The sequence below is a fragment of the Uncinocarpus reesii genome, genomic scaffold (genome assembly GCF_000003515.1).
Source record: "Uncinocarpus reesii 1704 scaffold_3 genomic scaffold, whole genome shotgun sequence".
In the NCBI taxonomy this organism is placed as follows: Eukaryota; Fungi; Ascomycota; class Eurotiomycetes; order Onygenales; family Onygenaceae; genus Uncinocarpus; species Uncinocarpus reesii.
The window spans coordinates 714,812-728,416 of record NW_003052498.1 but is presented as its reverse complement, the minus strand read 5'-3'; the positions used below and the strand labels follow the sequence as shown (position 1 = coordinate 728,416).

Genomic DNA, 13,605 nt, shown 5'->3' with positions numbered 1-13,605 from the left:
GCATGAATGATGAAACTCCCAATTTCGTGGAGTTGTCCAGGCAATCGTAGCTCAGACGAAGGGCCTTGACCTTGACGTCCTGCCCCTACATATGTACAAACCATGGATCTTCCGTATTTTTGATTCCCACAATCTGCTCTGTATCCTCAGGCAGACTGGGCCAGTTTTCGAGCTTGGTGCAGGGCCCATCGTGGTTGGATCAGGGCCACTTCTGATTTGGGGGAGAGCCAGATGTAACGATGGAGACATTATCCCAATTATTGGCTTGGGTGTGAGGCGGCGAAAAGAGTCAAGAAATCACATCGACTGGATCGCCCCGAAGCCACACGAGACTGGCGGAGCGATGACGATGCTGCATCTCCATGAATTGCTAGTGAAGATCCAAGAATAGGCTGGATCGCACTGCATCGCATCGACAACGCCGGGATGCACATTGTGAACGTTTTTTTCCCATACATGTGACCAATCGACTGCAATTCCCATGTGCGCAACCTCGTAACTAAGTACATCCAGACATTCGCTCTGCCTGTGCACGGCCAATGTAACCAACGAGTCGAATGCCGTGGATGGTCCTTGTCTGAATCCGACCTCCTGGAGATCGCCCTGAGCGCCGAAATGGGCTTGTTGTCGATTCTGGAGACTCGAGACACCTGTTACACCCGATGATCTTGTTTTGCGCATCCACCCGAGGGATCATTATTTTCCTGTGATGACTCTTTTTGGAAGAGAACAAATATCGGGAAAACTCAGAAAACAAAGACAAATCTCGCCGCCTTGTGGGGCAGACACCAAGAGCTGGAGGGGCAAAAGAGGGCCTTTTTATCAATATTGAACGATTATTACGTCGCTCGGCACTGGTCGAAACATCATCGTGATCACTAGCGGAGGTGGAGTTGGGCATCGCGAAGCCGGTGATTCGAGCCGTGTTGCTCGACGAGATCCCCAAAGAGGCGACCAGATGCGCTCGGGCCACAGACACGCAGCATCCAGCCGAGACAGGTCAGAAAGGAAGAATTCAAGGGCAGATTTCCCCAGTTGCTGCTCCACAGCGTGATGAAACCGCCAGTCTCGAAGCTGTTGTTGCGCAACAGCCACTCCTTTCAGGGCTAAACGGCCCGGGACAGGCCAATGATCGCAGCGTGAGAATGTTGTCCACAACCTCATGGATGCCGGGGTGGCCCAGCTAGCAAGCACAAATGCAACCATCGCCTAAAACTCACCGCATCATGGGGACGACACTGGCTCCTCGGCCCCAGCCCCTGGAACCCTCAACTCATGGCCCGTTCCACCAACAGCCTATACCCAAAAAGACGAACAAGTCGTTCACTCGTCGAAGAGACTGATCTGCCAAACCAGATCCCGAAAACGAGTCCGTCATCTCATCTCAGCCTTTTTGTTCTCCGCCGTAATCACTCTTGTCGCCGAGGCTTCTCCGGATCTCCATCATCGTGCAACCCGGCTAGATTCTTTGTCGCAGGCCGTTTGCAGCCCCAGACGACAACCTTGCGCGGTGCTTTTCCCTGCTGAAAGAGCTCGCTCATTGTGCAGCTGCCCGAGTCCTTGGCCCTTGCTTTGCTGGCACAGAGCAAGATCATCGTGTGACATCCGGGCAACCGCCGAGCGACTAGCTAGTTATTAGTCCAAAGTTCCTCGTTCTCTCTTCCCGGCTGGGTGGAACGGGAGAGCAATTCCGCCCATGGATTTCGACCTGCAGGAAGCAGCACCAGCCGTCACAGTCCCAACCGCATGTTCTTTTGACTTGCGCTAGAATCATAACATTCAAATCCCTGAGAGACGTCTTCCCGAAACTTTGATCGCAAATTATGATACCTGGGCGGAGGGACACGAGTTTGAGACAAGTTAACATGCAGTCATTTTGATATTAGATTTTTTTTTTCTGTTGGCAAGTTTCGAGGTTGCAAGCCCGCGGCAGAGTCACGCCCTGTTCTGGATTCAATATTGGTTGATCCCGGGTTGACTCTCGTTCTCGTCTCTCAACTCTGCAAATACTTCGTCCCTAAGATGATATCCCATGCTCTTCAGCCCGGAACATTTGACAAATCGCACCGGCCTGTTTGAAATGCCGGTGTTGGTCCTCTCCACGATGAACCCTTTCTCTGTACTCCGTACCTTGTCTCCAATATTAATCTACTTCTGTAACGCAGGGTCGTTGCTGATCCCACAGCTGAAGGCAGGCACATTTCTCTCAACAACCAGGCCGCGGAAACTCGCACAGCCAGCGCAACTTTTCGCTCTGTACCAGAATATATCTGCCTGACTTGAGTCACCGACCAGAACCCGGGTCGAACGACAAACAGTCTTTTTAATTGAACTAGGCAACATGCAGTTTCAAGATTATATTGGACTACGATCAGATCGAGATTTCACAGTGCGCTTTGCCGCCCTAGGGAGAATTTCGGCGCAAATTAACTGCAGGTTGCGATCTCGTGTTTGCCCGATTTCAAGTCCTGGCCATCGTTAATCAAAGGGCATCCGAGGCAATATTCGGATCTTACCCAGACCCTTAACGGGATCATGCCCTTGATACACCAACTGTTGACACTCTGGCTGGTGGATGGATACACAAATGCGAGGATGGACAATCACATTGCGGCGAGACCGCACCTGCAGTCTGACTTGTCCTGGGGTTGGATTTGAAATATTAGCCGCTGGGGTGATTGATCCTCCAATTCGTCACCCTTGCTGACAAGACTTCTCCAGATGGGTTGTTTGGATCTTCAAAAGCACGCATTTTCTGTTGGACTGGCGCTCAAAGCTATTTTGGGGCACCCCTGCTAGCCTGCTCTAGCCGTGACATTGAAGCATTTTCCTTTGCGCAACCACGGACGGAGTACGACGAATGCCGCAAAAGTAGAGGACGGAGTACCCATACGGACTGGTCAAACGCCCAATAATAATGATTGCTGGAGACACAACAGCTTTCGCAGTTGCCGCCAGGATCCCTGCCCTGTCCAAGCCAATGCTAGAAGAAGAACAAAATGTGATAGTTAATTATTATGCGGCTATCCACCAGTTTAGGTGAAACGGCCCGGCGGCTTTCCTCGGATTTCTCAGCCGAAACGAATGGCACATGCTATCCATGCACTGTGATTTGTTTGTGGGCGGGCTTCACTCGATCCAGATGGCATGTGGAAGAGATGATGATTTTTTGGTGATTTTTCCCGTTTTATTTTTGTCAGGGTACCATTCATATGCTCTTATCCTGGCAATAATAACTTAGTGACTCCAGAGACTTCCCCATGCCATAATTATTTTATTGAGCGAGTGTGATCGGCTCTCCGTAACAGCCTGCATCATCAGTCACTCTCATCCCATGCTTCTTTGTATTATTGTTGTATTATTAGTTTCCGAATCGCTTTGATCCCGGTATGACGTAGTGAACGATGCACTTAAGGCTGGATGCGAGCTTGAACCACCAGCAGCAACCAGTTCACAGCATCACCACGCATTCACGTCATTCCCGAGTGATTTGACAAGCAGTCGCCATAGTTAGAGGAGCACGCGAGACACACACACACACACCCTGCCCTGCCATGACGGCAGCACCCTGGCCTCGAGCTGCGTTGACGCCCAGTTGCCTCCCTCGGTCCATCGCACCACGCAGCCCAACCCCTTCACAGAGGGACCTCAAGAAGCTCGGGCCATTCAGAATATTCGAATCTAAAAATCCCATCTGCCCTGCTATCGCTTAGCTGTTTACTCTTTATGGCTAATCCTCTCGGCGTGGATACGCGACTGCATCGTGACATGGTGAGTGCCTTGCAACCCTGCAGCGTCTATTCGTTTTCCGCCCCGAACTCGATGAGCTGCCCTGGCCCAGGTCCCCCGTTCAACGTGCTCCCAAACAGAATTTGTGATTTTATTAACCAGACCCTATCATTATACTTAGGCTGCACGGGAGGAGTCTGAAGAAGATTCAGACAGTCAACGGCGGCTCGAGGTACAGTGGCCCTGAACCCCGAGGGATGTGTGTGTGTGTGTTTCAATTCGACGATCGCCCGGGAAAAACCCTCGCTAACGCTCGTTTTCTGCTTTTTTTGTTTCGTTTCTGCGAGAACAGGTGACCTTTTGCACCGATACCACACACCGACGGAAATCCTCCTGGGTCTCAGCTGATACCCCTCGACCCGCCTGTCGCCACGCCGAACACCCAAGCAACGCGGCGTGCTTCGTCCACTCGCTTCTCGGAAAACCCAAAGAACTGCACCTGCAGCCGCTTCGGGAGGCCGTCCGTGAAGTCGCAGATGCGGCGCAGGGTGTCGGGCATGTGGGCGCCGTGGACGGCGCGGTTTTGGAGTCGAGGCTGTTGACGAAGAAGCAGTTGTCTGATATGGCCTGGAATGTGAGGACGCTGTCCAGGAAGTTGGGGAATATCAGGTTGAAGCTCAGTGTGAAGAGTGTCTTTCTCCTGACGAAGCCGCGAGATAAATGCCTCGTGCAGTTGACGAGAGATGTGACTCGATGGCTCCTCTCCGACCTTCGAGAGACCCAATACACGGTTTACGTTGAGAAGAGGCTGGAGGGAGAACAAGATTTTGATGTGGCTGGAATATTCGCCGATGAACCCTCCGCAAAAGGCAGACTGAAGTATTGGGATCTGAATCTCATCCGTCAGAGCCCGCAGTTGATTGATTTCATCATCACTCTTGGAGGTGATGGTACTGTTCTCTACTCTAGCTGGCTATTCCAGCAGATTGTTCCGCCAGTGCTTTCCTTTTCCCTTGGCTCCCTTGGTTTCCTCACCAAGTTTGATTTTGGAAATTACCAGGAGACGTTACAAAAGGCATTTCATGAGGGTGTCACGGTCAGCCTTCGCTTGCGCTTCGAATGCACCGTTATGCGAACCAAGGACCGCGCCAAGGGTAGCCAGAGGGACTTGGTGGATGAGATTCTCGGGGAAGAAGCTGATGACGATGTAACACATATGCCAGATAAAACATTTCAGATCTTGAATGAACTTGTTGTCGATCGGGGACCGAATCCAAGTGCGTCTCAAAGTCCCGCCTTTTGCTGGTATCTGAACGGCATATAAATCGCTTACACTTTCTCATAAACAGCCATGTCCTCCCTGGAAATATTCGGAGACGATGAGTTTTTCACATCTATCCAAGCAGATGGCGTATGCGTTGCCACGCCCACCGGATCCACGGCCTACAACCTGGCAGCCGGTGGCTCGCTCTGCCATCCAGAGAACCCCGTGATTCTCCTGACCGCGATTTGCGCGCATACTCTGAATTTCCGGCCGATCATACTCCCCGACACCATCGTGCTCCGGATCGGGGTGCCGTATGATGCCCGGACCAGCTCCTGGGCGAGTTTCGATGGCCGCGAACGGTGAGTTGTTTTGGGCCAGCAATCCATCTCCAGAGCGGACTCGACTGATTTTGGGGGATGAGTACAGTGTGGAACTTTTACCTGGAGACTATGTCACGGTCTCAGCATCGAGATTTCCCTTTGCGAATGTGATGACTACGAATAGCCGAAGTCATGAGTGGATCGATAGTATCTCTCGGACGTTGAATTGGAATACGAGGGAAAAGCAGAGGTCGACGGGCCGTGATAAGTATTGTGGAAAGTGTGGAAATTGAGTGTTCCTGGAGAAGAGTTGAAAAGGCAGAGTTGGATGTGCGTACCAAGATGATTCTGGGGCTCCTGACATGTCCAGAGGTCTATCACCAGTACAAGGCATATTTGAGAAACCCGGGAGCAGATCCTCAGGGTGATCTTTTCCCAAGATATTCTCGTTATACATACCAGTGGGGCTGAAACCCATGTATTCATTCTCGAGCGGCTGAAATTGCTACTTTCAATCCTGGCTCCATCTGAAATATACGCACAAGGGATGGCTGTGAGACATTGTTTCGAACTGGGTTCTTCTTGGGAGTCGAATACGGAGTAGAAACCAGCATATCATAGCACTCCTCGTCCGTGAGACACGACAGGTGGCAACGGCATATGCCTGTCTCTTCCCACTGCATGGCCTTCACCCGGATATCAAGTCTCTGCACGTAACCTGCACGGTATGTATGGTACATTAGAGCCGCAGGCCCTGTTGCGCGTACCCTTGTGAAATCACGGTACACGGTGTAGGATTTGAGAAGCCAGTAAGTAAATGCGTTGATTAGCCGCTCGGCAGCGCGTTGTCGATCTTGCAGAATTCTTAAATGGTCTGGCGCGATGGACTTGTTCAACGGGTTGGACGGGCGTGTGATCAGACAATGCATGATGCGGGATTCGCGAATGCATGTACTTAGCCCTGTACCACAGTCGGAACATTCCAGTGGAAGAGGAGCCTTTTTCGGCTAGGTCGAGTATTCAAGCGAATTATGTAGTTGGTATTGAGGCCATCCTGCGGATTGCCCCTTGCTTTGGAGAAACCGAAGTCCAGGTAAAGAGGAGAGAAGAGAGTTGATGCAATATATCATTCTCCCGGCCTTTAGTTATCACTACGATGCTACCAACAAAACATAGCGCTGCCCACTCAAAAGGCATCCAAGCTGAAGAGGATAGGGTCTCTATTAGCACGCCGCGACCTGCCCCATCTGCCTGCCTACGTATCACGATATCAGGGTTCTTTTCTACCGCCAGTCTCGCTCGACTGAGACACAACCATCCCCGGCCTTGGTTTGCCCTCCTGCATCTGTTTATCTGCTATGTACGCCATTCTTGTAAATATTTTTAGAGGAACTGGTTACAGCGTTTGACTGGCGCCTGGGTCTGGGTATGAGGCGCGATGGAAAACATATCCACCATATGAGCCTGTTTCAGGTTTCAGGGCGAGGAGGTAATCGAGGGCCCCTGTGGGAGAACTGTTCTTGAGATAAGTTACGGCCAAAAATCCTCCTGCTGTGATTATTGTAATGGACGCAACGGCGACAATCATTCCATATGTTTCCAGCTGTGCATCGAGATCTCGGGGGCCTGAAAGAAGAATCACTGTTAGCTGTGTTATTCTCGTGGTGTCCTACAAAAGGGGAATAATACCGTCGCCCTTTTTCGAAAACGTCTTTCGGTTCTGACACTTCTTTAAGATCGTCAGACGAGGAGGGAGCATGGGACTTGCGACATGTAATCGCCCCCCCACAAGGCCGCGGGAGTAAACGAAGCAGAGATGTCCGTATTCCATGGGACTGCTCCTCACTGGTAATCACGGACATCCATCAACTTGCATCATTGTAATGGTTTTGACAAAGTGTAACGTATGTACACATAACGGGAAACGGGCCAAAGTGTCTTGCACGCTATCTTTGAATATTGTGTCCGGTTTGATTATGGAGCATTGGAGGGCTCGATCGTTGATAATGATGAAAGTGACGTGGCTTGGCATTCCATCCATGTTCAAGAGCTTCATTTTAGTGAGAGCGCGGCTCTCCCTGTCGACATAGGTAGCTAGTAATAAAGCGCCCGCTCAGATATTCACACCAAGCTCAACTCCCCTCTCCAGAACGATGAGCGCCCCCGCAAGACCTCCGCCGTCACACGTCCATGCTGCATCTACGAGCGCAATCCTGAACCAGCCCCGAGACGAGAAGCAGCAAGCTCCGCAACACCAACAACTGCCCTCTATATCCCAACAACCTCTCGAGAGATCCGCGGGGCTACGTGTCCCGTCGAATCGCAAGACGATATACGATCGGAACCTGAACCGGAGCCGCAATGCCGAATCGAGTCGAGCGGGCTTTGCGTACCTATTCGCGGAGATGGTGACCTATGCACAGAGACGGGTGACGGGGGTGCAGGACCTAGAACGACGGTATGGCAGAGCTCTGCTTCTTTTTTGTTTGTTTTACTTTTTTGGAATCCTACTGTTTGAATATGGGAACACGCTTGGGGACGCAAGCCGCTGATTTGAACTCGTGATGGCCTCTAGTCTCAACGAACAGGGCTACCCCCTCGGCCTCCGGCTCCTCGATCTCCTACTCTACCGCACCCTCACAGCCTCCTCGTCCAGCACCTCCTCCACCCAGCCCATCCGGCCCCTACGCATCATCTCCCTCCTCCAACTCATCCACGGCCCGCTCTGGCGTCTGCTCTTCTCCCGCCCCGCCGACGCCCTCGAACACTCCGTCTCCCCCTCCACGCCAAACGAATACATGATCACCGACAACGACCCGCTGACGAACATGTACATCTCCGTGCCCAAGGAGATGGGCCTGCTGAACTGTGCGGCGTTTGTGGCGGGGATTGTCGAAGGGGTGTGTGACGGGTGTGGGTTCGAGGCCAAGGTGACGGCGCATAATCAGGGGAATGAGATGTGGCCGAGCCGCACGGTGTTTTTGGTGAGGTTTGGGGAGAGTGTGATGGAGCGGGAGAAGATGTTGGAGAGGGCTGGGGTAAAGTAGATGTTGCGTGCGTTTCTTAGTCAAAGGGGGTTTGGTGTTATCTCTTGACCCGCGAGTTTCGACGGATAGAAAAGGACTGGCAGGGAATTTTTTTATGTGAGGACCTCTGAATGAGTATACGCAGCGTTTAGCCGAATTACTGAGTCGGTTACATGGAGTAGGATCGACGGGAAAAGATTACATCGTTTGCACATAAGGTCTCATTTTTCGGACGACATTGAAAACGGGCATGGTACCGGCATTGGGTACGGCGTACAGAAAGAGATCCGCTAACTAGCTTGGTTAATCCAATTGTCAAGTTTGAAAACGCCTTGCAAATGCAGCACATAATATAGATATAGTGGAAAGATTCAAGGTGAAATGCGATTCACGCAGAGACATCAACTCGTCTCCTCTTCTCCCGATCCGAGTATGGCGAGGGACTGCGTTTCCGCCTGCTGCGATCATAATCCCTATCGCGAACCCTTCTCGGAGGAGATCTAGATCTGGAGTATGACGGAGAACGGCGTCGCCGCCGGGTTTGCGACACTGACCGGGATCTAGGTCTGTAGCTTTGCCTTGGAGGTGACCGGCTTCGGCTTGTTCGTCGCGCTGGACGGTCTCGTTCCCTTACCGAGCTTGCATTTGCACCCGTGGGACCAGAGGGCCTGTCACGGTCAGGTAAAAATCTCTCATCAGTGACCCCGAAGCGAGAGGAGCTATTGGCGGGAGCCGAAGAACGGTAATAGGCGTCCACGCCCCAGCGACCGGTATCTTCAGCTCGTAGATCCTTATATTTTGTTCTTCCCTTCCTCCCAATGCGCGTCATATCTCGAACCTGTAGGTATTGTGGTAACGCCTCCCGATTTCGGACCTCATCAACGTACTTGCTGCCCATCAAATCTCTCTCTGTCAAACCATGCTTTTCAGAATCAGGCTGGAAGAATGCGCCCTTGTGGAAGTATTTCTGCATGAAGCCGGCCTTGCCTCTCCCTGCTTCTCGCTCCTCTTTTTGCTTGGCGAGATACTCGCGATCTTCACGTTCTCTCTCCTCGGCCGTGAGATTTCGGCGTCGTTCAATCTCTTCGCGTTCCTTTTCGGCAGTTTCGATTTCTTCGCGTTCGCGTTTGACTCGTTTCAACTCACGTAATTTCCAAGCGGCAAGCTCTGCAGCGGGATCCAGGCCGTCGGTATCATCAATATTACCCTCTTCAACCCCGGCCCCAGTTTCATCATCGTCATCCCACGACTTTTTCTGCGCTGCTCGTGACGCCGCTTCCTTTTCCAATTCGTCACGAATCAGCGTGTCTACCTTTGCTTTGCGAAGAACGGCTTCGTCTTCGTCAGCGGCTGATGTTGCCGCAAGAGCCGGGCCTGGAGTCGCCGATTCTTTGCGTTGAGTTTTCTTAATGAATGTTGGCCTAAGGAGCATTCGTTTTGGGCCTTCATCTTCAGAGCTTGATTCTTCTTCATCCGACTCTTCCTCCTCCTCTGAGCTCTGTTCACTTTCGCTAACAATTGGAGGTACGGGCCTGTGGCCAGGAGCTGTGGTGGGCTGGCTCGGCTCTTCTGGCTCCTCTTCCGTCACAAAGCCTTCCTCGTCTTCGTCTTCTTCAATTGTCACATCCCTCACGCCACTTGTAATCTGCTTTGCGCCAATTGCCGGGAAGGATGTCGCTTTCGGGGGCGGAGGCCTCTTGGCTTGCTGTGGTTCAGGCCTTTGCGGTTCGTCTATGGTTTCTTGTTCTTCTTCTTCTTCCTCCTCTTCTTCAGACGACTCTCTTTCGTCAATTATGGGTTTTCCAGGCCGGTATCTTTTCGCTGGCTTGAGCGGGTTCGCCGTCATGCGGCGATTGGAGGAGGGAAAGGCAGGAGGAGGCATGTCAGCGGAGTTGTCGCTCCAATATACAATATCGAGCTAGATGGTAGGCATGGTTCAGTCGAGAAGCTCGACTTGCATACAGTGAGCTTTAGCCTTCGATGTTGACTTCTTTCACGTGCCGCTTCGGATGATGTTTGCTTGGTTTGTCTTTGGTCGGAGATACTGATTCTCCGGCATTCGATATGATTTGAATCTTGGCATTGAGATTCTCTCTCCTGTGATCCAACCAATGACCGCGGACCTCCAATTTCTCAGGATCTCCCGTTGTTTCAGAGTTCTCCCGCTGAAGCATCGCCAACCCTGCTAACTATCCGGGCATGGATGTCGATTTATCAGAGCGACGGTCAGTTGCAATGTAATTCACGTCCGCGGCAGATAACCTCCTGTACGGGGTATATTTACGGAGAACCTCATTCATCGACAACGGCCGAAGCCAGCTTTATTCTTAGAACTCGCCAAGTCACTGCGCCCATTGTGGCGCTTAAAGGGGTCACAGCTCTCCAGGGGCTAATCTGCAGCCAGGCCCGTGCCAAGCAGGGTGGAGCACATCGGCTGCGGTATTCCAGCGCCTTCCCCAATCGGGCCTAGGTGCCGAACTCTCGGTTGTTTACACTAAACCTGAAACCGCAATGATCTGTTCCTTCCTGATCCCTTTTGATCTCCGGTTCATTTGAACTAGAAATGCTCTTTCCCTGCCAGGAACCTCCTGCTCCTCCTTCTTTTGCAGTTTCAAAGACGCTCCTTCCCTCAAAATTTGCACTTTCCTTTTGAATACATATCATCCAGTCACTCCTTCCTTCCGTGGGCCCTTCTTTCTCCCCCTGGCGGGGTCTTTCCCTCTAAACGTCGTTCTTTCCAAAGCGATCATCGTCACTCCCTTTTTCGAACCCACCCACACTCGCTCCTTCCCTCCGCAGCATTGTTTATGCTGTGAAACGTCGCCGCAACACTCCTTTTGCTTCGTCGATATATCAACGGTTACTCTGAACACAGCTTATACATATATACTACTCATGGCTACCTCAACACGAGTGTCGGTTGTCTGGCTATTGGCCTTGATCGCTGGCCTCATCTCCCCGACAATAGCCCAGACATGGACCGAGTGCAACCCTCTAGAACGAGATGACTGCAGACCAAACCCGGCACTGGGCACCAACTACACCTATGATTTTACCGGACTCCTCAATCCTGCTGTCTGGAACACCACTGCGGGAGAAGTTATCAACGGAAAGAAGGGTGGTGAATTTACCATTAGAGAACGGCTTCAGTCACCCACAATCCAGTCGCACTTTTACATTTTCTTTGGCAGACTTGAGGTACATATGAAGGCCGCAACTGGGCAAGGGATCGTCAGCAGTGTGGTCATCCAGTCCGAGGACCTTGACGAGATCGACTGGGAATGGGTAGGCTCTGAACAGGGCTCCGTCCAGACCAATTATTTCGGCAAGGGTAATGATACCACTTTCGATCGCGGAAAAAAGCACGACGTTAATGACCCCATGCACTCAATCCACAACTACACCATTCTCTGGACCGCCGAGAAGCTGGAATGGTGGGTTGATGAGAACTTGATCCGCACCCTCAAGTATGAGGAAGCTGAAGGCGGCAAATTTTACCCCCAAACCCCGTCAACCGTTCGCTTGGGCATCTGGCCTGCTGGAGACGAAGGCAATAGGGCCGGTACCATTGAATGGGCCGGTGGAAAAGTGGACTATAGCAATGGCCCCTACACTATGATCGTCGAGCGGTTGATGGTCGAAGATTTCCATAAGGGAAAGGAGTACGTTTATGGAGACAACTCAGGAGACTGGCAAAGCATCAAGGTCATAGAGTACGTGTCGCTGCCTATCAACTAAAGTTTTCATTGCTGACTTGTTGTAGCGGAGTGTCGGACGTTTCGAAAGAGGCGACCAAGCCCCCGCCAAAATCACTATCGCAGAAATGGGCGGAACTATCCGCAGGCACAAAGGGAGGTATCTTTATTGGCATTGCCGCTTTTGTCGGCCTTATTCTGGCCATCATTGCCTTCTGCTGCATCAAACAACGCAGAGCGGGTCGCAAGGAATTCAATAATGAAAACAGCAAATTCGTCACCGAACAAACTAGCAACATGGCTCTTCGAACACAATGGAATCATAAATATCGACAGGTCGGTGGGTGAAAAGTCCGTTTGTCATAAGCCGAATGGCTTTCTTTTATTTTCTGTAGAAGCTTGGGCCATGGTGCTTGGCTGGTCCAAGCAACTCTACATACCTTGAGTTATCCAGGCAGTTTCCGGTCAATTCACACGGTACACATATTCGTCAGACTGTTTGTTTTATTCCCAGTATCATTTTTTTGCCCGACGCCGCCTCCCTGTTCATTGCGGAGTTAGGAGTAGTATAATTATCTTTTGCTCATCTTGTTACTTCGAATGTTCATACTCTGCTAGTTTCTGGAACCCGTGCTTTTCTTTGCATGTACATATACGATAACGAAGCCTTAGCGTCTGTGCTATTCGGTGACCTATTCAGACCTCTCTTTAGATCCTATCACCTATTGTCAATTGAGTGTGCTCTTGCTGAGCAGATCTGTTATCTTATCTTATCTAGTGAGATCATGTCGCGCTTCCTGACTAATCAACGCGTCCCACGCGACTCTTTTGACGTCCGTTGAGTAGGGCCTGTGAACGGAGTGATATTCTAACAATCTTGAATTCTACATACCTAACTCAGCGCTCAAATCGAAGCTTAGTTTGTGTGTACTTGACTCACAGCACTCGCGTTAACCACGTATCACTATGGCTCTCACAACCCCCCGCATCCTCCCCGGACATCTCCATGCCTTTCTACCCTCCCCAACCAACCGCACGCCGAATGCCGTCCGAATCTTTGGTGTCGTGGCAAAGCTTCACGGCGAGACTGCGACACTATCCTGTCCTAATCACGGCGAGGTCACGCTGGTTCTAAGCAGGGATTCGCATCTCCAGGTCGGAAAAATGTTTGATGTTGTTGGGAAGGTGGTGGAAATCGAGGGGGTAGGTTTGCAGTTGAGAATGGTTGAAGGGACCGGGGCTGATTTTCTTTTTCTTCTGTGCTGTGGTAGGGTGCTGGAATACGGGTTTTGGGAGCTGTTGATTGTGGGAATCCGAATGAGTGTGGTGAGTTTTTTTTTCCTTTTGTATTAACTACTTTTTTTTATGTTGGTTGATTTGCGCTGACTTTTTGGCGGGAAAGATTATAAAATATACGAACACGTTGTCGAGATGACGCATCGGTTTAAGGATGTATTTTATACCGCAAGTTCATGATCTTACGAAATAGAGACCAACTTCTTTTGACGACGTTGAATTTCTCTGGGGGGCCTCCGCAGGATTATAGACTTTCTGCCTGTCCTGTCTTT

General features: G+C 51.1%; 5 protein-coding genes across 5 annotated transcripts; 3 read left to right on the top strand and 2 right to left on the bottom strand.

Annotated features, from left to right (window-relative positions):
• Window positions 1-4,351: 4,351 nt before the first annotated feature.
• On the top strand, window positions 4,352-5,609 carry UREG_05008 (uncharacterized protein; the record flags this gene model as incomplete). Its single annotated transcript, XM_002584273.1, has 3 exons — window positions 4,352-5,006; window positions 5,079-5,355; window positions 5,423-5,609. The coding sequence occupies 3 exons, from the start codon at window positions 4,352-4,354 to the stop codon at window positions 5,607-5,609; spliced, it is 1,119 nt and encodes a 372-aa protein (XP_002584319.1).
• Window positions 5,610-6,712: 1,103 nt separating this feature from the next.
• On the bottom strand, window positions 6,713-7,357 carry UREG_05007 (uncharacterized protein; the record flags this gene model as incomplete). Its single annotated transcript, XM_002584272.1, has 2 exons — window positions 6,713-6,942; window positions 7,177-7,357. The coding sequence occupies 2 exons, from the start codon at window positions 7,355-7,357 to the stop codon at window positions 6,713-6,715; spliced, it is 411 nt and encodes a 136-aa protein (XP_002584318.1).
• Window positions 7,358-8,730: 1,373 nt separating this feature from the next.
• On the bottom strand, window positions 8,731-10,224 carry UREG_05006 (uncharacterized protein; the record flags this gene model as incomplete). Its single annotated transcript, XM_002584271.1, has 1 exon — window positions 8,731-10,224. One exon carries the CDS (start codon window positions 10,222-10,224, stop codon window positions 8,731-8,733), a length of 1,494 nt encoding a protein of 497 aa, XP_002584317.1.
• A 1,013-nt stretch (window positions 10,225-11,237) lies between these two features.
• UREG_05005 (uncharacterized protein) lies at window positions 11,238-12,385 on the top strand (the record flags this gene model as incomplete). The annotated part of the gene is made up of 2 exons (XM_002584270.1): window positions 11,238-12,055; window positions 12,106-12,385. The coding sequence occupies 2 exons, from the start codon at window positions 11,238-11,240 to the stop codon at window positions 12,383-12,385; spliced, it is 1,098 nt and encodes a 365-aa protein (XP_002584316.1).
• A 618-nt stretch (window positions 12,386-13,003) lies between these two features.
• On the top strand, window positions 13,004-13,513 carry UREG_05004 (uncharacterized protein; the record flags this gene model as incomplete). The annotated part of the gene is made up of 3 exons (XM_002584269.1): window positions 13,004-13,240; window positions 13,309-13,363; window positions 13,440-13,513. The coding sequence occupies 3 exons, from the start codon at window positions 13,004-13,006 to the stop codon at window positions 13,511-13,513; spliced, it is 366 nt and encodes a 121-aa protein (XP_002584315.1).
• Window positions 13,514-13,605: the final 92 nt, after the last annotated feature.